At 41.9% G+C, this 27,284-nt stretch overlaps 1 protein-coding gene across 6 annotated transcripts in view; it reads right to left on the reverse strand.

Annotated features, from left to right (window-relative positions):
- The window catches only part of CPSF6 (cleavage and polyadenylation specific factor 6), a gene marked incomplete at its 3' end in the record, with an annotated part of 64,407 nt that overhangs the window by 10,246 nt on the left and 26,877 nt on the right, over nucleotides 1–27,284 (reverse strand). The window contains exons 3-11 of one of the 6 annotated variants that reach the window (XM_084616726.1): nucleotides 24,891–24,994; nucleotides 23,410–23,555; nucleotides 21,616–21,789; nucleotides 13,162–13,666; nucleotides 11,829–11,921; nucleotides 10,676–10,791; nucleotides 10,156–10,309; nucleotides 3,940–4,134; nucleotides 3,567–3,795 (exon numbers count right to left, since the gene is read on the reverse strand). In XM_084616726.1, the coding sequence (XP_084472852.1) occupies nucleotides 3,945–4,134; nucleotides 10,156–10,309; nucleotides 10,676–10,791; nucleotides 11,829–11,921; nucleotides 13,162–13,666; nucleotides 21,616–21,789; nucleotides 23,410–23,555; nucleotides 24,891–24,994 (1,482 nt within the window). Of the gene's footprint in view, nucleotides 1–3,566; nucleotides 3,796–3,939; nucleotides 4,135–10,151; nucleotides 10,310–10,675; nucleotides 10,792–11,828; nucleotides 11,922–13,161; nucleotides 13,667–21,615; nucleotides 21,790–23,409; nucleotides 23,556–24,890; nucleotides 24,995–27,284 lie in introns of those variants that run through there. The other 5 variants (XM_084616725.1, XM_084616727.1, XM_084616728.1 and 2 more) reach the window with 5 other exon arrangements.

Here is a 27,284-nt window from a genome sequence, read left to right on the forward strand (position 1 = left end):
CCACAGATGGACACAAATACTTTATTTTTGGACTGTATACTCCAGAAGTACACTAGAAGGCTTAAGGATTTTGCTTACAGTGGTATGAGAACAGGAAGAGAAATAAGTTATGAAAAATGGAGCACAAAGTCTACATACATATTGAATATTACAATGTTCGTGTACTTTTCTCTTTGCAGTTCATTCCAAATTCAGTTTAATTGTGCAAAAAAAAATTATACAATTAGAAAACAGCTGTCCCAATAACAAAAACATAAAATGAAATAATGTGTAACATTCAGAAGTTATTAAAATCCAGACAGTGAGATTAAGATGGGACAGTAATAGCTGAAATACATAATTGAACCACCAGTTAAACTAAAACCTTTCTAAAAATCAGGGGCTAATGTTGATGAAGTTACATTACTTTTCTGTTTGTACATGTTCATTTTGGTGTTACTCCTCCTCTAAATTGGATTCCTCTGATTATTAACACATAGGTTCTTGATTTTCTAGAATATTACTTTACATCAGAAAGTTGTACTTTTTTTTTTTAAAATCAACCACCGTTCTGCACTTTTACATTAATAATTATACCACTACTCTAGCAAAAGTTACAGACTTCAGGAAAACATTCAAATTAAATAACTATTTGCCAAGATTACACTGGCAATGCACATAAGGACCAACTGCCCAACTGAAAGCGTATAAGTCAACTCAACAACTTAGTTTTTGATCACTAAATGTACAAACAGAAGTGTGAAAATTTGATATGGTACATTTGAGGTTTTTGTCAATAAAATTTTATAAAACATTTATTAAATTATTCAAATTTAATCCAGCTATATGAATGCAAGTAGATACAAATGACAAAATGAGTAATAAAAAACTGATTAATGTTTCACAGCATACAAAACTTTACAATGAACTTTTAAAACCCTTCTAAGATGAGCATGTTTAACATTTTTGTTAAAATATGCAAGTAGGGTATCACAGCACTACTAAATTTACATGGGAATAAAGAGAGGAAAACCACTGTCATTCATATCTTTTAGGCACAGAAACTCGCATTATCTGGTAAAACACTGGCATAAAGGGTGAAAAAATGTTCCTCTCAGTATTTCTATTATTTTAGAAGTGACTGGAAACCTTTGGTTACTGTTCATAAACAAATCTAATGTAACACCCCCCCTCCCCCCAGAAGTATGAAAACATATATCCTGGTGAAAATGAAACACACACCAGAAGATTACTGAAATTAAGTACTGTATAAAAACTACAAAAAGTTTATTGGCCTGGCCTTCTTTAATAGGACAATAACAAGACAAACTGTTTACAAGTTATCTTTTAAAATACCAACTTCTCATTTGCATGTATTCACTAAATCTGTCCTTTAAATAAAGTTATTGCAGTCTATTTTCCTCTTCATTAAGGGGAATTTATCTACTCAACTCCTCTTAATCCTAAAGGAAGTCCTGGTGCACAACACACAAATTTAAAGGGAGGTTGCATATGTAAAAATCCCATGTGTACTGAGTTGAATAAAACAATAATTCAGATAATCTCACACAGCATGCTTAAAATGTGTGAGCATATAAATAAATAAAACAAAACAGTGTTATGGTAAATACTAAATGCAACCATGTTTCCTCAGACACTTTGTGGGAGAAAATATATCTATACTTCGTATAGAAGTTCCACCATACAGACACCTCGTCTGAATACATGAAAATATAAAGCTTCAATAATCAAGTGCATCCAAAGTAACTTCCCACCTTAATTTTAATTTATGGAACTTCAAATTAACAGTATTTAATGACATTTATTCATCTTCTCCTGAAGAAGTGAAAGCCTTGGAAAAGCAACCATCATTCAGCTCAACTGGGTTACCTCCTATACAATACTATCTACATGTAGTACTTAAATACAGCAGAACCTCAGAGTTAGGAACACCAGAGTTACAAACTGACCAGTTAACCTCACACTTTATTTGGAAACGGAAGTACCAGAGACAGCAGCAGAGGCCACAAAAAAAAAAAAAAGAAGCAGCAGCAAATACAGTACAATATTGTGTTAAACGAAAACTACTAAAAAAATAAAGGGAAAGCAGCTTTTTTTTCTGCATAGTAAAGTTTCAAAACTGTATTAACTCAATGTTCAGTTGTAAATTACTGGAAGAACCACTACAATGTTTTGTTCAGAGTTACGAACAACCTCCATTCCCAAGGTGTTCGTAACTCTGAGGTTCTACTATACATTTAAAAACAAATTAGTGGTAACTATGGAAAATCCACTTTAATGAAAGAAACCACATTCAATCATGTAAATCTGAGACTTTTTGTTCTGACATTTTATGCTTAGGAAGCACGTGAATAATTTTTCTACAATTCCAGGAATGTTTGTACTAAAATAGCACACAGTACAAAGTAAAACACTGGCCACTGTCACTTAAGCAATTAAGGTATATGACTGCCAACTTCACTTCAGCTGCCTCTTTTCAGCCTCTTTTACGCCTTTGATTCCCCTTCCATAGGCCATTACTATATGGATCAGCTACTAAGGAATGCATGAACCAAGGACAATACATATTGTCCCAATATTAAGTGGGATCAGATGTTCTAAGGTCAGACTTCTGTCCCTACTGCATAGAAATGCTACAAGCCATGCCAAGAAAAACTGACATTCACTTTAAGTGGCTGATAGAACGCCTTTTACTTAAGGCGTTCTAAGATTTTCATGATTCTCAAAATAGTTTTGCTCCAACTATATTAATGTCTTTTGAATGAATTTCTATGACTAAATGCCACATTAAAACGTCATTTCTCAAATTTGTAAGGTAAATGTAAAAATAAAGTATTGTCAGGAGACATTTCTTCTGCGTGTGACTTTTAACACAGTATATTAAAGAACTGTTCTAAATACGCAAGGATAGGAAAAGATTACGACTTCCAAATGACAGAGACAGAGAGGTTTTGGTTTCAATTGTCAAAATCAAGCAATTTCAATTCAAGATCCTCAAACTGTGTATATAACTAAGTTACATATGCAATGACTATTTACACTGACATTTTTTCAGTGGCTAGCCAGAGTTCAAGTGTCTACCCAAAGTGCTACTCTACAGCTAATTACATGGTTGGTGGTGGGTTGTTTTTTTTTTTAAAAATAAAGTTTAATCCATAAAAAGGACTGTGTTTATCTGAAACATTTAGTGAGTGTAAAATAACCAAAAAAACCACCCATTCCCGGTGTTGTACATTTGTTCACCAATCTTTAGATTATAGGCAGAAATTCTATCACCAATTTTGCAGCACAGAAAACTGAAAGGGGACACCACCTGAATTTAGTTCACGGACCAGGAAATATTAAGAGGTCACATTTTATAACAAAGCCCTATATCCTCTTTCAGTCCTTACTAGAGCAAAACCTTCATTGCAACCAACAGAAAATTCACCTGTGTAAAAACTTAGCTTATTCTCTAGGACTTAGGCCTTCTGATTTTATATATGCAAGTACTGCCTACAATGAAATAATCGCATTTTAAACATTTCTAAAATCTTTAAATGACATTGCAAAATGTGATTAAGAGTTGTGGGTATTCTAATCTTCAGAGTTTAGATAAGCAAAGAACATACTCATTTTGATTAGTCTGATTTACTACTGCTTTTTCAGTAACATATTTAATCCTCCCATCCATAAAAACTGAGAAGATAAACACCACGCCACAGAAATTACATATTCATGCAATTAGCAAAAGAAAAAACCAACATCAAGTCAAGATAGTTACCTGTCATTACTTACCAAAGTTCTCTTCAGATTCTACAAGAAGGAAAGGATTCAATACATACTGCTGGACCATACTTAAGTGTACACATTTACTGTATAAATAATCCCAAGGCCAAAGTAGTTACTGTTAATTCAAGTAACCATCAACCCTACACAACATAAAACTGAAATGCCCACCTTCTCTAACGATGGCGATACTCTCGTTCTCTGTCACGTTCTCGATCACGATCTCTGTCACGATCACGATGTCTCTCTCGTTCACGGCTTCTTTCCCGGTAATAGTCATCATGGCGATCTCTGCTCCGGGACTTGTGACGCCTGCTTTTTTCTCTTGACCTGCTGTGGTCCCTCTCTCTTGACCGTTCACGTCTTCTAAAAGAAATTACTTCATTAATTTTTACTCAAAATACACACACAACACCAGAAAATTAAGATGTATTAAGCTCTGCCTGTTTAATAAAATGAAAATGCTCAAACAAGAATGTTGAGAACAAAACAAAACGACATGTTTGTTTTGATACAGAGATGCATGTGCGTATACTGCACAGAGGGGGTGAATCTCTTTATTTCAAGCAGCCACCAAATACTTAATAATGCAGACTTGGTATTCAGAGAATATTGAATATGTACCCTGCTCCCACTCTTCCAAATTAACCCATTTCTTCTTCACTTTTCAGGATTCCAGCAGCAGACCCAGCACAATATTATCTATTTCCTGGTCTTACCATTTGAAAAGATACGCTAGTACTGGGGACTGAAAGGAGAAAGGAAGAGGTAGAGAAAACTGAGGAGACGATGACAAGACAGCTGCTCATGGGAATGCATCCAACCTAAAATGGCTGCTGCAACTGTGGCAGCCATTTTAGGTATTGAAAGTTTGTGGGGACAGTGGTATTGAATTTGACTATGAATATCAGTACTGTATCTGGACTGACTACAAACTGAATATCTGTCCAAACTCCATATGGAGTTAATTCTAGAAGAAATATGAATATCTCCGGTTAGTATTGAGTGAAGCCTGATGGACTTCAATCATAGAATCATAGACTTTAAAGGTCAGAAGGGACCATTACGATTGTCCAGTCTGATCCCCTGCACAACGCAGGCCCCAGAATCTCACCCACCCACTCCTGTAACAAACCCCTAACCTATATCTGAGCTACTGAAGTCCTCAAATCATGGTTTAAAGACCATGGTGCAGAGAATCCTCCAACAAGTGACCTATGCCCCACGCTGCAGAGAAAGGCCAAAAACCCCAGGGCCTCTGCCAGTCTGCCCCGGAGGAAAAATTCCTTCCTGACCCCAAATATAGCGATCAGTTAAACCCTGAGCATATGGGCAAGACTAACCAGCCAGACACCCAGGAAAGAATTCTCTGTAGTAACTCAGATCCCACCCCATCTAACATCCCATCACAGGCCATTGGGCCTATTTACCATGAATAGTTAAAGATCAATTAATTGCCAAAATTATGTTATCCCATCATACCATCTCCTCCATAAACTTATCGAGTTTAATCTTGAAGCCAGATATGTCTTTTGCCCCCACTGCTTCCCTTAGAAGGCTGTTCCAGAACTTTACTCCTCTGATGGTTAGAAACCTTCGTCTAATTTCAAGTCTAAACTTCTTGACGGCCAGTTTATATCCATTTGTTCTTGTGTCCACATTGGTACTGAGCTTAAATAACTCTTCTCCCTCTCTGGTATTTATCCCTCTGATATATTTATAGAGAGCAATCGTATCTCCTCTCAGCCTTCTCTTGGTTAGGCTAAACAAGCCAAGCTCTTTGAGTCTCCTTTCATAAGACAGATTTTTCCATTCCTCGGATCATCCTAGTAGTCCTTCTCTGTACCTGTTTCAGTTTGAATTCATCTTTCTTAAACATGGGAGACCAGAACTGCACACAGTATTCCAGGTGAGATCTCACCAGTGCCTTGTATAACGGTACTAACACCTCCTTATCTCTACTGGAAATACCTCTTCTGATGCATCCCAAGACCGCATTAGCTTTTTTCACGGCAGTATCACATTGGTGGCTCATAGTCATCCTGGGATCAACTAATACTCCGAGGTCCATCTCCTCCTCTGTTACTTCCAAGTGATGCGTCCCCAGTTTAACACAAAAATTCTTGTTATTAATCCCTAAATCCATGACCTTGCACTTTTCACTATTAAATTCCATCCTATTCCTATTACTCCAGTTTACAAGGTCATCCAGATCTTCCTGTATGATATCCCAGTCCTTCTCTGTACTAGCAATACCTCCCAGCTTTGTGTCATCCACAAACTTTATTAGCACATTCCCTCTTTTTGTGCCAAGGTCAGTAATAAAAAGATTAAATAAGATTGGTCCCAAAACCGATCCCTAAGGAACTCCACTAGTAACCTCCTTCCAACCTGACAGTTCACCTTTCAGTGTGACCCAGTGTAGTCTCTCCTTTAACCAGTTCCTTATCCACCTTTCAATTTTCATACTGATCCCCATCTTTTCCAATTTCCGTAATAATTCTCCATGTGGAACCGTATCGAATGCCTTACTGAAATCGAGGTAAATTAGATCCACTGCGTTTCCTTTGTCTAAAAAATCTGTTACTTTCTCAAAGAAGGAGATCAGGTTGGTTTGGCACGATCTACCTTTTGTAAAACCATGTTGTATTTTGTCCCATTTACCATTGATCTCAATGTCCTTAACTTTCTCCTTCATATTTTTTTTCCAAGACCTTGCATACTACATATGTCAAACTAACAGGCCTGTAGTTACCCGGATCACTTTTTTTTCCCCCCGCTTTCTTAAAAATAGGAACTATGTTAGCAATTCTCCAATCGTATGGTACAACCCCTGAGTTTACAGATTCATTAAAAATTTTTGCTAATGGGCTTGCAATTTTATGTGCCAGTTCCTTCAATATTCTTGGATGAAGATTATCTGCCCTCTCCCCCGCCCCGAGTTAGTCCCATTAAGCTGTTCAAGCTTGGCTTCTACCTCGGATGTGGTAATATCTACCTCCATAGCCTCCTTCCCATTTGTTGTCCTACATTATCCCTAAGCTCCTAACTAAAGATGGAGGAAAAGTATTTGTTTAGATATTGGGCCATGCCTAGATTATCCTTAACCTCCACTCCATTCTCAGTGTTTAGCGGTCCCACTTCTTTCTTTGTTTTCTTCTTATTTATATGGCTATAGAACCTTTTACTATTGGTTTTAGTTCCCTTTGCAAGATCCAACTCTACATGGATTTTGGCCTCTCTCACTTCTGACCTCAATAAGGCAGCTTTCCTTGCTGATCCCTCCCATCTTCTGCTCCTTGTAGGCTTTCTGCTTTTTCTTAATCACCTCTCTGAGATGCTTGCTCATCCAACTTGGTCTACAACTCCTGCCTATGAATTTTTTCCCCTTTCTTGGGATGCAGGTTTCTGATAGTTTCTGCAACTTTGACTTGAAGTAATTCCAGGCCTCCTCCGCCTTTAGATCCACAAGTTCTTCAGTCCAATCCACTTCCCTAACTAATTTTCTTAATTTTTTAAAAAAGTTAGCTCTTTTGAAATCAAAAACCCTCGTCACAGATCTATTTTCGTTTATCCTTCTATTTAGTTTGAACTGAATTAGCTCATGATCGCTCCAACCAAGGTTCTCCCCTACAACCATTTCTTCTAGGAGGTCCTCACTACTCACCAAAACCAAATCTAAAATGGCATCTCACCTTGTTGGTTCAGCAACTACTTGGTGAAGGAATCCAACAGCTATCGCATCCAGGAAAATCTGAGCCCTATTATTATTACTAGCACTTGTCCTCCAGTCTATATCTGGGAAGCTAAAGTCTCCCATGATCACACAATTCCCATTAGCATTTACTTCATTAAAAAGGGCTCTATCCAAATTAGATCCCGGAGGTCTATAGCACATCCCAAGCACTATCCCAGGGGAGACTCTAATAGTTTTCTTCCCAAATGTAATTTTTGCCCAGACGGACTCTGTCTTATCCATTCCATCGCTTATTTCTTTACATTCAACCTCATCATTGATATACAATGCTACTCCACCACCTTTGCCTTTATTTCGGTCTTTCGTAAACAGCACATACCCCTCAATACCTGTAGTCCAGTCATGACTGCTATTCCACCATGTTTCTGTTATCCCTATAATATCTGGTTTCAATTCCTGCACCATTAGCTCTAGTTCCTCCATTTTGTTACCTAGGCTCCTCGCATTGGTGTACAAACATCTTAATTTTTGCTGTTTGGCCTCGCTCACATTCTTTACCCGATTAGGCACAGACATTCTTCTGCCAGTATCACCTATTAGACTGGTATGTATACTACCCTTCCTCCTTATGTCCATTCTCCTACCACGGCTGTATCCTCTCTTACTTCGTTTTCTTCCCTCTCAATGTTAAAATCCAGCACGGAGATTACCTGGACATCTCCCAACCATCTCCCCCAAATTCCTAGTTTAAAGCTCTCTTGATAAGTTGTGCCATCCTCCATCCTAGAAGTCTATTTCCCTCCTTACTCAGGTGAAGTCCATCCCGAGAGAACAGTCCTCTATCCATAAATGCCTCCTAGTGGCCATACATCCCAAAGCCCTCCTTATAGCACCACTTCCTGAGCCATCTGTTGAGCATCATAATCTTGTCACATCTTTGTTGCCCTTCTCTAGGAACAGGCAGAATCCCACTGAAGAGCACCTGAGCCTCGATTTCCTTAAGTTTCTTTCCCAGCCTGGCATAGTCTCCCTTGATATGATCCAGCGAGAATCTAGCCGTATCATTTGTTCCCACAAGAAGGACAACAGTGGATTCTTTCCCGCTCCCGTTAGGATCCTCTTCAGCCTCAGGTCAACATCCCGTATCTTAGCACCCAGCAGACAGCACACTCTTCTGTTCTCTGGATCAGCTCTTGTTACAAGCCTGTCTAGTTTTCTCAGTAACGAGTCCCCAATCACGTAGACCTGCCTTTTCCTGGCGATGGTGAGATTCTCCAATCTATCCCCTGTTCCCTCTGGCTGCAAGTCCTCTCGATTCCTATCGTCCCTTGCAATCTTCTGCAACCCACCCCGTATCCTGGGGTTCATATTTGATGTTATCTCCATTGACTATTGCCCTCTTCCTATAGGACTAGTTGCTCTTCTCTTCTTCCTTGCCCTCTCACATTCAGTGACCACCTGCTGTGCCCCTTCTTCATTTTCCAACTCCACAAACCTGTTCCTGAGCTCGGTTTCTCCTTCACTAGCCCATCTTTTCCTCTGCCTGGTTCTCTTAGTCACATGGTTCCACTGTCCACTTTCCTCACCCAGCAGTCTCCACTCACAGTTCTTTGGTCCTGCTTCCATCTGCAAGTCTGAGCTTTTCCCTTCAGCCGCCTCATGTCTTTGCTCCATCATCCGCTCAAACCCCCTTCTAAACTCAACCAGAGTTTCCTCCTGCATCTCCAATCCTCTGATCTTTTCTTCCCATCAGCTCTATCAGGCGGCACTTCATGCAGACGAAATTCTTTTCAGGTACCCCCTCCAGGATCACGTACATCCGCAGCTTCTACATCAAGTCATCTTCATTGTGTCCTCCACTGCTTGGGTCATTACCACTGCTGCCTCTGTATCTGTCATAGCCGTCTCACCTAAGTCCTGTTAGTCTGGGGGAAACAAGCCAAACCAAACCACCACCACGCACAGCAAAACAAACCCTCAACGAGCACCAAAACACTGCCAGACCACCACACACTTCCTTCACTAGCCTGTCTGTTCCTTTGCCTGGCTCTCTTAGTCTTCTCCACAAACTCCCCTTACAAACTCCCACTCAAAGGCCTCTGTTTACAGTTCTGTTTGCTAGCTCCTGTGCCATTGCAATTGACTGCCTCTCTCCCTCATGTCTTCTCTTAGTAGCCTCAACACAATTATAATAACAGAAGAACATTATCCAATTTTCTTGGCATTTAAAATTCATAATTATCTAGACAAGAATACAGATAACTATCATAAAAATGAAAACTGATTTCGTATAATTTATAAGAAGAGTAATTTTAATAACTACATTCATAGTCATGATATATCAATCTGCTCATAAGTTTGTAATTAATTTTGTTTTGATGTTTACATGCTATTATTGCAGCATGTAAAGAAATATAATTCTAATTAAAATTAGATTTAAAATGAGGCTGCAGAGGTCAGTTTGGGGAGGAAAGATGGCCTTGTGTTTAGGACAATTGACTGGGTTTCAGGAGATCTAGGACCAATTTCTAGCTCTCCCACAGACTTCCTGTGTGACTTTACGCAAGTCACTTAATTACTCTGTGCCTCAGTTCCCCATCTGTAAAATGAGGATAAAATACCTTTCTCCTATCCTTTATAGGTCTTGTTTATTTAGAGTGCAGCTAGTGAATGAAACAGGAAAGCTTTACCTTGATCCAGAACCATAAGACTTGGACTCAATTCCATGAAGGCAATCCTGCAGAGAGCTAATAAGTACTTTACAACGATCATCAGCAGATACTTTGGATTGTTTAATTAAGGAAATAGCAGTTACTAAGGTCTCTATAGCACTTCCATAGTCCCCTGAAAAGAAGAAAGTAAATTTGATGTTAGTGGATTAAAGAGATTAAAATGTAATAAAAATCTCTCTGTAAAACTATTATCCTTTGACAGCTGGTCTTCTCTGCAACAGCTATTGAAGCCACTTCTGTGGACCAGCTATTAAAAACATGGTATATATTTGTACCCAGCAAGTGTCCATATAAATCTAATTTGAGCACAGTTCAAGTCAGTCACAAGAAATATCTACAATCAGGACGGCACTCTGATGTTTTTAAAAAAGAAAGAAAGAAAAAGTAGTGGATTCACATCTCCAAGATTTCCCTGGGGAAATTATATAAAATTGCTTTTAGTGGGATGGAACAGGAGGGACACTAAAGATTTACTGACCAGCACTGGCATCTGACACAGCTCTTGAAATGGCACTGCTTGAGATGGCCCTATTTCTATTCATGATTTCTTCAAACTCTGCTTCACTTAAAGGTGTTCTTGCAGCATCCATTTCTCTGCAATTAATAAAACTAAAGTTTAAAAAAGTAACCCAAAGCTTGTGAAGATAGCATTGCAGTTATCAACAACTCAAGTCTGCAACTTTAAGCAAAGTGACAAACAGGACAGAAAGCAGGTTTTTGGTTTTTTTGTTTGTTTTTGTTTTAAAAAAAGTTTTGTGGTACAAAACTTGCAGGCAAAAAAAGTACAATACCATTAAAACATCTGCTGTGTAAACGTGCTTAAATTATCTTTGATCATCCTTTTATACTGAAGATTTAGAAGCAGTTATATTGTGCTTTCCATCTTCAAAATGCTTTACAAAATTTTAACTAATCTTCACAACATCCCTATAACACCAGCAGGTATTATCCCTATTGTATAGATGGGGAAACTGAGGCAGGGGACTCCGGTGATTTGCCCACAGTCAGAGATGGAATTTATATCAAAAATGGGATTAGAACTTATAAATTCCTGGCTCCCAGTCCCCTGCTCTAACTATCACATCAGGACTTTAAGTTATGCAGCAGATGAAGTAAATATGGTCTAGCACTATTAATGCTCCACCTCCTGAATAACATTTCAAAGATTTTATTTCTGCTTTAATTTCCAATATTTTTCTGGTCAAGTTCAAGGGTGCTCCAATTTACTGTTTTAACAAGAAATTTTAAGGAGAAAGTGTCAAGCTTACACTTAGGGTAGTAAAAGGGAATTCTAGTATTCTCGCTGAATGCTGTAAATAATATTTTATTGATCACATGTATTTGGTTTCCATAGAAATGGAAATTAACCTATACAAAATGGGGATAAAAAATTTCCCATCCAATTCTGCAGTGTTCTATCAGCCAGTCTCTGTTATACAGAGTATCTGTAGGATGATGTTAATGAGACTGTTAAACTGGCTCACTGCTGGATAATATTTCTAAAATAGTGTTAGTTATTCTGGTAGAAAGAAAATGCAGAATGATAAGCAATGCTATCCTCTTAAGAGCAAGAAGTGGAACAAGATCCTATAGCCAGTTTAGCATAAGAGGAAATGTCTAAAAATTCATACCTCCCTGCGTTTTGAGTATTATTTTTCGTATGCCTCCAATACAATGGAATATGTAATTGTTCTCTTATGGACATGTTATTTCCAGTGAAACGCCTATGATATATAATTAATGACAATTTAAATAGTTATGGATTGTAATTTTGAAATTATTATAATGAAAATATTGGACAGCAAGTGCAGTGGTTCTGTCCTGTTCTCCCACCCTTTTCCTCCCCCATCCTTCTACAAACTGTGGACAACCTCAATCTTGGATACCAGAAAAGACCTGGTGTTTATTATGATTATATATAAAGGTAATTATATCAAATGCTCTAAATTTCCATACAATTTCTATATGAACATTACATTTATAAATAATTGATTTTTACTTTTGAATTCCATAATGGGAAGAACCAGAACCAATGTCCAAACAGAAACAGAAAAAAAAAATATTAAAAGGACAGAATACGCATGTCTTCCTCACACTGGAAGCATGACCAATATAACTCATAAGATCTACATGTAAATACAATAAAACTTCATTTTGTACGGTGCCTTTCTTACATACTGTCCCCAAATGCTTTACAGAGTTTAACACAAGTACAATGAATAAACAAACAACAGTGGAGGTATAAAGAAACTAAGGGGTATTGGCAAAGGAGAAGAGATATTTCAGATAAGATTTGAGAATCATGAAGGCTATTCCAGATAGCAGGAGTTGAAAAGAAGGATTTGCACCACCTATAGCAAGATTGGTACTAGATAAACAGGTGGAGGTGGAGGATCCATGGAGGATTTTTGTGACAAGGATACTGATCCTGACAAGAATGGGGACCAGTGGCACTGCATGAAGATGAGGGCGATACAGTTATGGTTCTTTGTACTATACTGTTCTTACAAATACTGCACTATATAAATGTTAAGAAAAAGGACAGCAGCATTTTGCACAGCATGGAGTCTGCAGAGCTGGGTGGGACTTGGAAAGGCCATGAGAAGACAGTTGCCAAATAGTCAGAGTAAAAGAAGATGAAGGTGAAGATTTCTAGAGGCAGAGCTGCGGCAAAAGCATAAATAAACCACTGCAGAGGTAATGCCAGATAGAAATAGAAAATGTTGGAGGTCAATAATGACACCAAAATTACAAAAAGTGAAGGTAGACAGAGGTCTGAGTTAAAGAGGGGAAAAAGACGACGAGATGGACACTGCATCTGAGGATGCTTCCACACCTAGAAAAACACTGACAGATGTTTTAGTGAAGAAAGTGGAAAAGAAGCTACTGAAAAGCCAAAAAGAATCTGATGTCTCCTACATGGAATAAATGTGCTACGAAGTACACTACACTAAAAGCACTCACCTGCCAGGTGGACCATAGTCACCCCTGTCATAAGGTGGAGGTCGGCCATATGGATCTGTTGGTGGTGGACCACGACTGTCTGAAGTAGGTATGCCACTATTGGCTGGTGGGGGGAAGAAAGCTGGATTCACGTGTGGAGCAGGTGGGGGAGCACCTGGAGGTGGCCCAGGAAGATGTGGAGGAGGAGCAAGTGTCAGGGGAGGCCCAAGTGGACCAGGTGGACGAGGGGGAAAAGGACCGGGAGGCGGAGGTGGACCCTGCTGTGGTGGTGGTGGACCTGGAGGGGGGCCATAGCCTGGAACTGGAGGTGGAGGGCCAGGAGGAAGTGGACCCAGTGGAGGCTGACCAAAGGGTTGTCCAGGAAACAGAACTGGTGGTGGTGGACGGTCACCACGATTAGGAGGCCCAGCTAATGGAGGAGGAAGAACTTGACCAGGAGGTGGAGGACCTGGTGGGCCGGGGGGACCTGGAGGACCTAGAGGTGGACGTGGTGGAGTTTGTCCAGCTGAAAGAAAAATGGGAAAATAAAGTTATTTCCATAATTAGATCATTTTAACTAAATTTTTGCAAGTCTCACTGAACAATTTTGATGTGCATGAGACATTATGCATTCCCAACTTTGGAAAAAGCAAACCATCATTTGATAAAGTTCAAACAAGTACTTGACTTTGAGATGTGTTGCTCATGTCCACTCCATGTTAGGTGTGCATGTGCCGCATACACCATTGCTGGAGATTTTTCCCTCAGTGGTATCCGGTGGGCTCATTCAAACGCCCTCAAAAGTCACGAGCTTGTGTGTCGGTATCAGGGGTGCCACCAAGCACATCCCTCTGAGTTCCGTCTTGCAGGTTAACTCCAACAGAGGGATAAGGGGGTGGATCATGGAATGGATATGAGCAACACATCCTGAACAACAGTTACGAAAGGTTAGTAACCATTTTTTTCTTTTAGTGCTCGCTCATGTCCATTTCATGTTAGATGACTCACAAACAGTACCCAAGGAGGTGGGCTCGGAGTTCACGGACATACTGACTGCAACACTGCTGTTCCAAAACTATCATCACCTCAGGCCCGTTGGGTGATGGTGTAGTGGGATACAAAGGTATGCATCGACAAGCAGGTTGCATCTCTGCAGATGTCCTGGATTGGGACCTGCACGAGAAATACTACTTACAAAGCCTTGGCTCTTGTGGAGTGAGCGGTTAAGGTGGCCAGAGCAAGCCCAAATACAGGTGGTTATACAGGATGAGATCCTCTGAGCTGACACAGGAAGCTCTCTCATCCTTTCCACTATTGCAATAGAGTTGTGTAGACTTGTAAAAGGGTTTAGTCCCCTCATCATAAAAAGTGAGGACACATCTAATATCCAACAAGTGAAGCTGCCATTCCTCAGAGTTCTTGTGAAGTTTCGGGAAGATGACCGGTAGGAAAATGGCTTGGTTGTTATGGAATTGTGACACTACCTTTGGTAGGAAGGTTGGATGGGAGCGCAGTTGGACCTTGTCCTTAAAGAACACCGCATAAGGCAGTTCCAATGTAAAAGGCCTTGATTTCAGAGATCCCTCTCGCCAAGGTGATTGCCATCAGGAAGGCGACCTTCCAAGAGAGAAGTAGCAGGGGGCATGATGCTAAAAGAGCAAAAGGGGGGGAGGGGGGGAGAGAAAAACTGAGTCTTGACAGAACCAGGTTTAAGTCCCAGGGGGATGGAGGGGGGTGGTTCAGGGCTGAGGCTAGAGCCTCTCCAGCCCCTGGATAAACAGTACTGTCATTTTGTGAGAGAACGATGAACGATGATGTTCACTGGAGGGTGGAAGGCTGAGATGGCTGCTAAGTTCACCCTGATAGACGCGAGGGCCAGGTCCTGCTCCATTATGTGGAACAAACAGTCCAAGACAGATTGGAGGGAAGATCGAGATGGAGAGAGCACACCCTGAGAAGCCCAAATGGAGACGCGCATCCATTTGGCCAGGTTGGTAGCCCTGGTGAAAGGCTTTCTACTATCCAGCAAGATCTGCCGGACCTGTTCCAAGCAAGCCTGTTCTTCTGGGTTCAGCCATGCAGCATTCATGCAGTTCGGTGCAGGCAGGTGAGGTATGGATGAAGCAACCATCCGTGGTTTTCTGAAATTAGGTCCAGATGGAGTGGGAGTGGAGTTGCTACCAACAGATCCAGGAGCATGCCAAACCAGTGCTGATGTGACCACACCAGACTATCAGAATAACACTCACCTTGTCCCGTTTGATTTTTAGGAGGACCTTGTGAACCATGGGGATCGGAGGAAAGGCATAAAGTAGATCTGGCCACAGGATATGGAAAAAGCAAATGTACTCAGTGCTTTTTTGCCTTTGTCTTCAAGAACAAGGTCAGCTCCCAGACTACTGCACCGGGCAGCACAGCATGGGGAGGAGGTGACCAGGCCTCTGTGGAGAAAGAAGTGGTTCGGGATTATTTAGAAAAGCTGGATGTGCACAAGTCCATGGGGCCGGACGCGCTGCATCCGAGAGTGCTAAAGGAGTTGGTGGATGTGATTGCAGAGCCATTGGTCATTCTCTTGAAAACTCATGGCAATCCGGGGAAGTCCCGGACGACTGGAAAAAGACTAATGTAGTGCCCATCTTTAAAAAAGGGAAGGAGGAGGATCCTGGGAACTACAGGCCAGTCAGCCTCACCTCAGTCCCTGGAAAAATCAAGGAGCAGGTCCTCAAGGAATCAATTCTGAAGCACTTAGAGGAGAGGAAAGTGATCAGGAACAGTCAGCATGGATTCACCAAGGCAAGTCACGCCTGACTAATCTAATTGCCTTCTATGACGAGATAACTGGTTCTGTGGATGAAGGGAAAGCAGTGGACGTGTTGTTCCTTGACTTTAGCAAAGCTTTGGCTTTGACACAGTCTCCCACAGTATTCTTGCCAGCAAGTTAAAGAAGTATGACCTGGATGAATGGACTATAAGGTGGGTAGAAAATTGGCTAGATTGTCGGGCTCAACGGGTAGTGATCAATGGCTCTATGTCTAGTTGGCAGCCAGTATCAAGCGGAGTGCCCCAAGGGTCGGTCCTGGGGCCGGTTTTGTTCAATATCTTCATTAATGATCTGGAGGATGGTGTGGATTGCACCCTCAGCAAGTTTGCAGACGACACTAAACTGGGAGGAGGGGTAGATACGATGGAGGGTAGGGATAGGATACAGAGGGACCTAGACAAATTGGAGGACTGGGCCAAAAGAAATCTGATGAGGTTCAACAAGGACAAGTGCAGAGTCCTGCACTTAGGAAGGAAGAATCCCAGGCACCGCTACAGACTAGGGACTGAATGGCTAGGCAGCAGTTCTGCAGAAAAGGACCTAGGGGTTACAGTGGACGAGAAGCTGGATATGAGTCAACAGTGTGCCCTTGTAGGCAAGAAGGCCAATGGCATTTTGGGATGTATAAGTAGGGGCATAGCCAGCAGATCGAGGGACGTGATCATTCCCCTCTATTCGACATTGGTGAGGTCTCATCTGGAGTACTGTGTCCAGTTTTGGGCCCCACACTACAAGAAGGATGTGGAGAAATTGGAGAGAGTCCAGCAGAGGGCAACAAAAATTATTAGGGGACTGGAACACATGACTTACGAGGAGAGGCTGAGGGAACTGGGATTGTTTAGTCTACAGAAGAGAAGAATGAAGGGAGATTGGATAGCTGCTTTCAACTACCTGAAAGGTGGTTCCAAAGAGGATGGATCTAGACTATTCTCAGTGGTAGCGGATGACAGAACAAGTAGTAATGGTCTCAAGTTGCAGTGGGGGAGATTTAGGTTGGATATTAGGAAAAACTTTTTCACTAGGAGGGTGGTGAAACACTGGAATGTGTTACCTAGGGAGGTGGTGGAATCTCCTTCCTTAAAAGTTTTTAAGGTCAGGCTTGACAAAGCCCTGGCTGGGATGATTTAATTGGGGATCGGTCCTGCTTTGAGCAAGGGGTTGGACTGGATGACCTCCTGAGGTCCCTTCCAACCCTTACATTCTATGAAAGTGTCGGAGAGGTATCCTGGGGCTGTGCCTGGGCAGGGAACAAAACTGATGGCACTTCCTGTTCTACCTGGTAGTGAACAGGTCCACCTAGGGAGCTCCCATCTTTGGAAGATTAACCTGATGATCTCTAGGTGAAGGGATCACTTGTGAGAGAAAAAGGATCTGCTGAAGGGATCCGCCAGTACATTCCAGGCTCCAGGGAGATGCGACACCTAGAGATGAATAGAGTGCTTTGTGCAGAAGTCCCACAAACAGATGGCCTCCTGACACAGGGCCGAAGATCAGGCCCCTCCCTGTTTACTGATACAGAACGTGGCTGCAGTACTATCTGTCAGGACTTGCAGCAGCTCATCTGAGATCTGTGGAAGGAATACTTGGCATGCTAAGCATACCGCCCTGATGTTTATATGCAGGGAGAGTTCTTCTTGGGACCAGAGGCCCTGAGTTCTCAGGTTGTTGTGGTGGGCTCTCTACCCTAGGTCTGACACATCCAAGACTAAAGCTACCGACTATTGAGGAGTAACAAAGGGAACCCCCATCATTACCCATTTCCACCAGTCCAGGGAGGCGAGGACCACGAGAGGGACTGTGAGCACTGAGTCCAAGTGGTGTCTGCTCGGGCAGCATACTGATGTTAGCCACATACGAAGGGATCTGAGGTGCAGCCTCGCGTGCTGGACCAAGTGTACATGCAGCCATGCGTCCCAATAGCTTGAGGCAAGCCTGAGCAGTCATGATTGGGTGGACCATGACACTGGGTATCAGGTCTGATATGGTCTGGAATCAGGTTTGGGCAGGAAGCCCCTGGCTTGGGTTGAGTCGAGAACTGCCTCAATAAATTCTATTCTCGGAACCAGGACAAAAGTTGACTTCTGTTCATTTATCAGCAGGCCCGGTGGCTCAGACCAAACTGATGCTGTTCTGTAAGTGAGCCTGCAACCTTGATTAGCCAGTTGTTGAGGTTCGGGTAGACCTGGAGGCCTCGCCATCTGAAGAAGGCTGCTACTACCGCCATACACTTCTTGAAAACCCGGAGGGCAATTATTAGTGGTGTTGACCCACTATAAACCTAATAAATCTTCTGTGAACATGGAAGATAGAAATGTGAAAGTATATGTTCTTTAAGTCAAGGGCAATGTACCAACCATATGGATCCAGGGAGAGAATGATGGAGGCCAGGGAAACCATGCATAACCTCAGTTTCTTGAGATATCTGTTGAGGCGATGCAGGTCCAAGATGGGCCAGAAGTCCACTTTGGCCTTTGGCATTAGGCAATACCAGGAGTAAAACCCCTTCCCTCTCAAGTCTTGTGAAACCTCCTTCACAACCCCCATTCGCAGGATGGACTGTACGTCCTAGATGAGGAGTTGCTCATGTACTCAGCACCCAGGAGTCCAATGTTATGTATGACCATGCTAGGCTGAAGAGGGACAGAGGTCCAAAAACAATAAAGGGGAAGCAGATCTGAAATGGTGACTGATACAGCGCCCTCGGGCACACCTTTAAAAGGCTTGGTTGGGCCCTCCGGAGTACCTCTGAAAACCCAAGTGAGAGGCTGAAGATGGACTGGAGTTTTTCACCTCTCCCTTTTCTTTGAAAGGTCTCTTGTCTTGGAGGCACTGAGAACTGATGTGGCTGCTGGGGCCTGAAGTGCTCCTTGGAAGCTGGAAGCTGACAGAAAGCAAAGGCCTAAGGATCACAGGGTGGCCCTTGAGTCCTTCAGGCGATGAAGTCTCGTGTCAGACAACTCCCAGAAAAGAGAAGCTTTTGAATGGGAGGTCTTGAATAGACTGTTAGACCTCATGAGGAAGCCTGGAGGACTGGAGTCAAGAACCATGTCTGATAGTGACAAGCAGAGGCCATTGTCCTGGCTGCAGAGTCGGCAGCATCCAGAGCCACCTGGAGAGAGGTCCTGGCCATGTTCCTAACCTCCTCCATGAGAGCAGTGAACTCCTGCCTTGAATCTTGGGGCACGGATTCCTTAAATTTAGCCAAGGAGTCCCATAGATTATAAATGTATCTCCCCAGCAAAGCTTGCTGATTGGAGATATGTAGTTAAAGGTTACCCGTCAAATAAATCTTTCTTCCCAAAAGGTTCAGTCTCTTAGCATCTTTTTGTTTGGGGGTTGCACTTGACTGGCTTTGTCTGTCCCTCTCATTTGCTGCAGACACCACCAGGGACCAGGAGTCTAGTGCAAATACAAGTATCTGAACCCCCAATACTTGAGGTGGGGGGCAGAGAAGGAGTTTGCAACAGGACCTTGACCAGTCCCATCACCAATTCATTGATGGGTAAGGCCACCTTTAAGGGAGCTGCTGCAGCCAGGATACCAATAAGGTTGTGTGATGTCTCTTTGAGCTGCTCAGTTTCAAGACCCAGGTTTGCAGCTACCCACTTCAGAAGGTCCTGATGGGTCCTGAAATCATCATGCGGAAGCAGGCTATGGGGTCCCATGACAACCTTGTCTGGGGAGGAGGCGGCGGCTTGCACCGGAGGATGGGCTCCTTCCTCTTCCTCAACTACATCTGGAGCCATTTCCTGAATGTCGGTACTGAAGTCGGGGTCCGGTGCCAAGTGGGAAGGAGCAGCAGCCCGTCTCTCAGAAACCACCGAAGAGCAATGGGACGGAGGAGCTGGTACCAACGGAAACCCCCAGGGGTTCCAGTAAGGCCACTGCATAGGCCAGTGACCTGCTGGCCAGGTGCAAACAGGGGGACCAGCACCAAAGTCCGGTGGCACATAGGCTAGGTACCGGTGACTGGCTTTAGGTTGGACGTACGGCTCCTCTTTAGACTCAGAGGAGGAGTCTTCTCTCAGAGACCCTGGTGGAGCAGTACTCGCTTCTGCCTCCATGTGGTGCCAGAATTCTGGGGACCAGCAGTGGACCGAAAGTTATCGGGATGACGAGATTAGGGACAGTTTACCCCTAGAAGGTGCTGGGCAGCAGCCTGATGCTCCTTGTTCTCTCCTGCTTCTGGTCACCAGAGCTGATAGGTATCCCCCTAGAGTTCGAGGGACTGGGAGCGAAAGTAAGTCCCTAGCCACTTGGAACCCCTCCTGGGACAATGGAACAGTCAGATCACTGGTACTACGGTGGCTTCTGGGTGTCAGGTCCTGCACTGGACTCAACGCTCTAGGCAGAGTTGACAGTGCCACCACGGGCCCAGGAGTGGAAGAGTGGCCCAGCACAGATCTCACTGTGCTACCTTCTCCCTGCTTGTATTTGTTCTGCACTGGCGAGTGCCCTCTGTCGGAGAGTTGCTTTTAGTCCTTCTTCCTCAGAACTGGAGATGATGAATGCCCCTGGGAAGAGCTCGGGGGAGGGTTTTGCACCAACGCCGAAGTGCATAGCGCCAAAGTGGAGCAGCTCTGCTCCGAGGTTAGTCTGAAAGTGGCTTCCATGAGGATAGCCTAATGTCTCTGTCTTTTTAGCGCAGAGTAGTCCTGACAAATCTGGCAACTGTCTTTCACATGAGTCTCCCCCAAGCACTTCAAGCAGTTGGAGTACAGGTCACTCACAGGCATAGGTTAGCCACAGGAGGCACAAGGCTTGAAGCCTGGGGCATGCCCAGCCCTTGGGGCAAAGGAGGCCATCGATGACAGGAACTATCTATTTAGGCGATGTACACTAACACTAATTACAAAAACTATATATACACACACTGAATTATCATAACTAAGAAAGAAGTTAGAGTCCAAAAATCACAGGGAAGGCGGCCTTGCTGGAGCAAGAGGAGTCGTTCCAGCAACCGTCACAAGTGGTAAGAAGGGACAGAGGGTGCGTGGCAGCAGTGCCCCTTATACTGGCATATAAGCGGGCAGCTACAGAGGGCACTAGGGCCGGCCCTATAGGATATCACTGAGGGTAAAATCTCTGGCAATGGTGCATGCAATGTGCACACACCTAACACGGAAAGCACATGAGCAAGCACTCGAAGAACACCACAGCTACACTGTGCTGCTAATACAATCGCTCTGCTGCTGCTTGAGTGTTGCTTTGCAATTATTGCTCTCACTCAAACTAGGCTAACCGGACATCTTGAACTCAACGTATCAGCGAAGACAAGCCTGCTCAGAGTGGTGAGCCAGTGTAACTATTGTTTTAAAATATACATTGTGATACTAAACAAAATTATCACTTTAATGATTTTTGTTATAATATTGTTATCAAGTTTGTTTATACTCATGCTCCCACTTCTGATATCAAAGGGGCGTTTTCAGGCTCCAGAGAAGTTGGATTTCCTTATGCTGAACACTGACACAGAGCTCCCATAGAATCCTACATTCCGGTGACATAGTAAAGACATATTGTAAACAAGTCCAATTCCCTGGGTCTCCGTAATTCCCAAAACAAATTAGAAAGTGTGCTATATTAATATTTGGCTATATTAAAAACTGAAAGTGGTGAGCTCAGAAATTAAACATCGGTTTTAGTGTCTTTACCTGGGAAAGGAGGTGGTGGTCCTCCTGGTCCTGCAGGTCCAGGAAATCTGTCCCCACCTGGTATGCCACCTGGAAAACGGCCTCGTCCTCTGTTATTTGGTGGAAACGCTGCACGTGAGCCACCTCCTGGAGGACCGGCTTTACCTTCTCCAGACATCTGGCCTGATTGTGTAGCTGCAATGGGGAAGCAAAAGTATATCATTCCATAACATTAAGATTTGGGGTTCCCCCCCCCCCAATTCGTGACAGAGCGAGTTCATTTTTGTTTTGTTTTTTTGAGGTGAGGGGGTAGCATTGCTGTGTGCTCTTCAATAGTTACTGCAGCAATGCTGAGTACTAACCCTTCGTATTTATGTAGAACTTGTCATGCACCATTCTCAAAGTGCTTTATAAAGCATCCTTCTCCCTATTTTAAGGGCTAGGGAAACAGAGTCATGGAGAAGTTAAGTGATTAGTCCAAATTCTTTCAGCAAATCAGTAGAAGGAGTTGGCAACTGTATTTCAATCTCTTAACCATCTGTCCCATGCTCAGGCCACTAAACCAAAGATTCCTAAATGTGGTCTGCAGACAACTAGAGGTCCACAGACAAAGAAGTGGATGATCACATGGTGCTATTCTTATGTCTAGCTGCTTCTACAACAGATATCTACACTCTCCATTAAACAGATAAAAAGGGAAGGGGAGGGGGTGAGAGTGAGAGAGAGAGCGAGCGCCTGGAAGCCTGGAAACATGGAGGCGCCTGCCGAACTAACTCTTTTAGGGACTCGCTGCTACATAATAAAGGAGAAGAGAAAACAGAAGCCATTCTCTGGGCCAGAGCCACAAGTGAATTTGAGCTGTCAGCCACCAATGAAAGGCATGTCCAGACCAGAAGACCAGGGAGTGAATCATACCTGTTTTTATTCTGCCTCTATGCTTGGTTCCTTTTTCCCTTTCTTCCTGCATGTGGAGAAGGGAACCAAGCATAGAATCTGAATAAAAAGTACAATACAAAAAAGTTCATTCATATTTTTACTCACATCAGAAGTTCATTGATAATTTTTTATAATTTCGTTACATGTAAAAATGTGTTTGCCATTGTGCAGTTTTTATTTCTTGATAATTTCCGTCCTTTCAAAAGGAGTGAAGTGGATATAATGTGTCAAATCCTGGCCCCTGCTCTGGTTGCATTACATTGGTCCACCAGAACAAAGCCCCAGCAAAGCTCACTTATTCAAGAATTCCCCTGGTGTGATCAGACTGGCATAGCCAGCCGCACATCAAACCTTCTTTCCCTTCCATTTTCCATCATAGGGAGTTCAGCTGAGGAAAGGGGTTTGGCTAGAACAAAGAAGTATTTCATGCTATGGAAGAGACCCTTGGGTTCACTGCATTCAGAAGCCAGTTATAGTAGCCCTCAGACAGCTCAAAGCTATGCCATGGCCCAACTGCTGTGCGAAGGACAGAGCAGTGACATCCATCTCATTCCAGGTCCTGCAACAAGCAGAGCTCAGTCAGATATCAGAATCTAGTCCATTTTGTCTTCAAATGTCCAAGTTGTTAATGTATTCATTTTGTTCAATATGGTTGTATGAATGTTTTCACGCACATAGTATTTTTTGAAGAACTATAGGGAAAAGATCCATAAAGGTATTAGCCCCAGACATCTTTTGACAAGTTTCTCTAACCGTAAACATTTCATAACTATTTGGAGCCATACACATTATCATGGGCTGACTGCCCACTGCAATACCTTTCCTGAAATGGACCTTTGTTTTTTAAAGTTACGATGCAACTAAGAAGAGAAAACTTACTTTTCCTTGACTGCATTTCAAACTGACTCAGGAACTGCTTATTGCATGGAGTTACAACAGGATTTTGCCCATGCAGTTCTCTTTTAGGCAAGAGATCCATCAACTTTTTGGAGGATGCTTCAGATCCCACACCTACAAGGGCAAACCTAAAAAGAAGGGGGGAAGCTGCATCAACTTCTTGCACCAGAAAAATCTGATGGCCTTCCAGAGAAAGGATAAATACAGGAAAAGCAAAAGAACATTTGACAAAAAACCTCCCCACAAACTTGGTTAATTCAGTCTTAAAGATACTTAAAAAAATCATAACGCAAACTCTAAAGATATGAGAAAAGAATGATAAAATGTAAATATGAACATGAGAATTACAATTTTCTCACCATTCAATTTGAAATGCCCATTTAGCTGGCATGTCCACAAAATTATAACCCTTTACTTCAATTTCCAATTTTTGAACACATTTCTAGTAACTAAAAAGCCTCATTGAGGAAAGAATCACTGCAAAGATAAACTTAAATGGATTAAGGAAAGTTGTCTCTCTCATAGAGACTTTCAAAGCAGCTCAAAGGTAAAGAATGAATATTTCCTCCTCTACAAATTAGGATTTCTCAAGGAAACTTATTTTAGGCTTTAGATAACTAAACTAGACTATAACAAGCTAATTCAAATTTAGTCAAGCTTAAAAGGATTTTTTTTTTTTAAAAAAAAAAAAATCCATATTTTACCGAAGGATGTGATCTTCCACCATTGAGCTGTATTTGATAAAACTGGCATAAGGCAACTGATTCTTCTTTTCTATTATAAATGAATCAAAACTGCATTCTGAATGTTGGTTGGTTGGGTTTCTTTTGTGAGAAATAAACTAACCAATATATACACACACACACCCACACACCCACCCCTCCCGCACGGGGTGGGGTTAATCTGGCACTCATGAAGACCTTAAATCAAATATAGTTTAAATCACAATTGAAATAGTCCGTTTGTCCATATCACAAAATTCACACAATTGACAATTTATAGTAAACAAAAAACCATTTACTGGATTCTGAGAGGTGTTATTAGTAGGGACTGAGAGGCACTGGCAGAGCTATGCAAAATAAAAATGGAGAAATAAAAGGCTAACAAATCAAGTTTTGAAAAAGGGATTTGACAAAAGGCAGAATAAGAAGGCATTCACACTGATGAGAGGTTAAAAAAATTAAGAGTAAACCGTCTGAAATTTAGGAAAATGAATGTATAAGGAATGTCAATATCGCAATCCTATTCAGGGAGAAGTGAAACCTATAGTATTGTCTTTATAGCTTATTTCTGTGATTGAATTAGTAGTCCATGTGAAATAATAGGGTACAAAACCCTTGCTAGAAGTTAGCTGTCCAACAAAAGTAAACATCTCATTGCTAGCTGTGGAAAACACGGACCACTCACCCTCACTGTAGCAGATCAATGACCAACAGCAGAAAACGTGGATTACAAATTCTTACCCCTTTGACTGGCCATTAGCACGGTTTTCAAAAAATTTTATCTCCAAAATATCATTTACTCCCAGTGAATGCACTGCTTCAGTTAAGTCTTCATCTGTTGTCCACTGCAAAATATTTTTATATTCAAATGTCAAAACACATTAAGATGCCAATTTTCACTATGAATACAGCAGTCTAATCCTGTATGTTTGTACTATTGCTTTTTACTTTATTGTAAAAATGATCCAGTACATCTCACTGGATGTTTTCTGTGGTGGTTTGTAGCAAGTATTTTAAGTGACACTTTACAGTTACTTCTCAAAAAGATCATTACTAAAATATATGAACAGACAAATGATGTGTAATACAACACATATGGCACTAACAGCACCTGACATGATGTATTACTACCCTTACTACATAATGCACGATCTTAAAGAAAGCTATGTTTGAAGAAGTTTTGTTTTTATGAAAAACAAAAGCATACTTTCAAGGCTGCAAGGCTTAATCTGACCAATTTCAGTAGTCACTTTTGTTTGTTTGATACCTCAAGGATTGCAATTTTTTCCTATTTAAAACAGATTACTACTCAGTTTCTATTAGCCCAAAATCCTACATCTCTGAACAAGGTCAAATTTCGAGACCATTTCAATAGTGTGCTTTACTTTCAGATGTGTTAGCACGCTTGTACCCCTTATCCATGGCGCTCTACACTAGTGCCAAAACTGGCCCAAGTGAAATTTAATTTACTAAAATCCCAAACCATGAACTGCTGGTTTTTTTAAGCTTTAGACAGCAAGATTCTTAGTAGTATTGTTTTACTTACTGATGGCAGAGGAAAAAAACAGAAAAAGAGTAAAAAAAAGCAGAGTTTATCAGCCACTTCAGTGGCCCATGGATACGTGACATCCATCAACATCTGACTGTGCTATAAGCAAACGTCTAAGTCGAACATTATCCATTTCTGAAGTTAAACACTTTCACCCTGATCATAAGTATGTACTGGTACTAAAGGAGCTGGCGTAAGAAGAAAACCTTTAACTCCAGAACCCCCCTAAATTTCAGGGGAGAGGGGAAACTGGGTGTGCAAGTTTTAAAATTCCCTATATACCATTCCCCCCACCCATACCAGCTTGAGTATACATTGCTGAATCTCATGTCACTTAAAAAAGTGAAATTTGACAATCCTTAAGAAGGTAAACACAAAATTTTGTAGACAGTTCTGTTTAAGATGCCACGTCAGTAGTAACGATACAGATTTAAAAGTTACATATGGACTTTCAAAACATTCAGCATTGGCCAATTGGCCATTGACTTCAATGGAAGCACTGTGTTTTGAAAATCCAATCTCTAGAAATAAGTTTTTAAATGAAGTGTTTGATAAATCAGTATCTCCTTTACTTTACTTACCTGGAAAGTGCCTGAAATCAGGATACTGCAACACTTAACGACATCAAACACTTAAAGTATGAAGCATTTTCCTGCATGTTTGGTACTAGTATAGGTTTTAGCAGAGGAAGCAACCATGAACTCAGAATTTTGCATGGAAGGGGGTGAGAAAATGGTTTTCAGATTAACTGTCACAGTAAAGGCTAATTAGTTCAGCTACTGATTTAGCATTTTACACATTTTTATTTTTAAAAAGCATACTGAAGGTCAACAATATGTATTTCCCCGGTTGTATTTTGGTTCCTAGATCTGCAGTACCTGAAAATACTCTTAAAACAGAGGCTTGGAACAGTTTTGCCTGGGAAGTCACTGCAAGTCACAGTCTTTGAGGATTAATTCTCAAAGAAACCTCGAAGAACATTACAGTTCTCTTTTAAAAGTAAAAGCTTCAACAACGGATTATTCAAAATAGATCAGTTTATAGGCATAAGGCACTAGGATAGTAATAAATTTATTCTGTTACTTCTCTTCGGAGTTTCCCCAAAGCCCTAATAGGGTGGCAAACTTACCATGCTTTCCCAGAAAGCTTCCCCTTTCACCTTTAATTTATTCTACAAGACACAACTGAACGTTTATATTGTAAATATCCTCCATTTTAATGAACATCTCAAAACTATATTCTTCCCCCAAGATTTTCACTAAAATGCTCAGAAAACCTGCTTCTCTGTTTGCTGATGGAAGTAGGACTGAGGAATTCTATGGGGAGACTGGGTGAGGAAAGTGGTCAGTGGAAGCATGTGACTAAAAGGAAGAGGAAAAGACGGGCTAGTGAAGGAGAAACAGACCTCAAGAACAGGTTTACAGAGCTGGAAAATAAAGGGGCTCAGCAGGTAGTCACTGAAGAAGAGAAGAGAGGTTAGTCCTATACAAAAGGGGAAGAGTCAATGGAGACTACACCAAATATGAGCCCCAGAAGGATACAGGATGGGTTGAAGAGGATTACAAGGGAGAATAGGAATGGAAAGA

The sequence above is a fragment of the Lepidochelys olivacea genome, assembly GCF_965140295.1.
Source record: "Lepidochelys olivacea isolate rLepOli2 genome assembly, chromosome: 1".
Lineage (NCBI taxonomy): Eukaryota > Metazoa > Chordata > Testudines > Cheloniidae > Lepidochelys > Lepidochelys olivacea.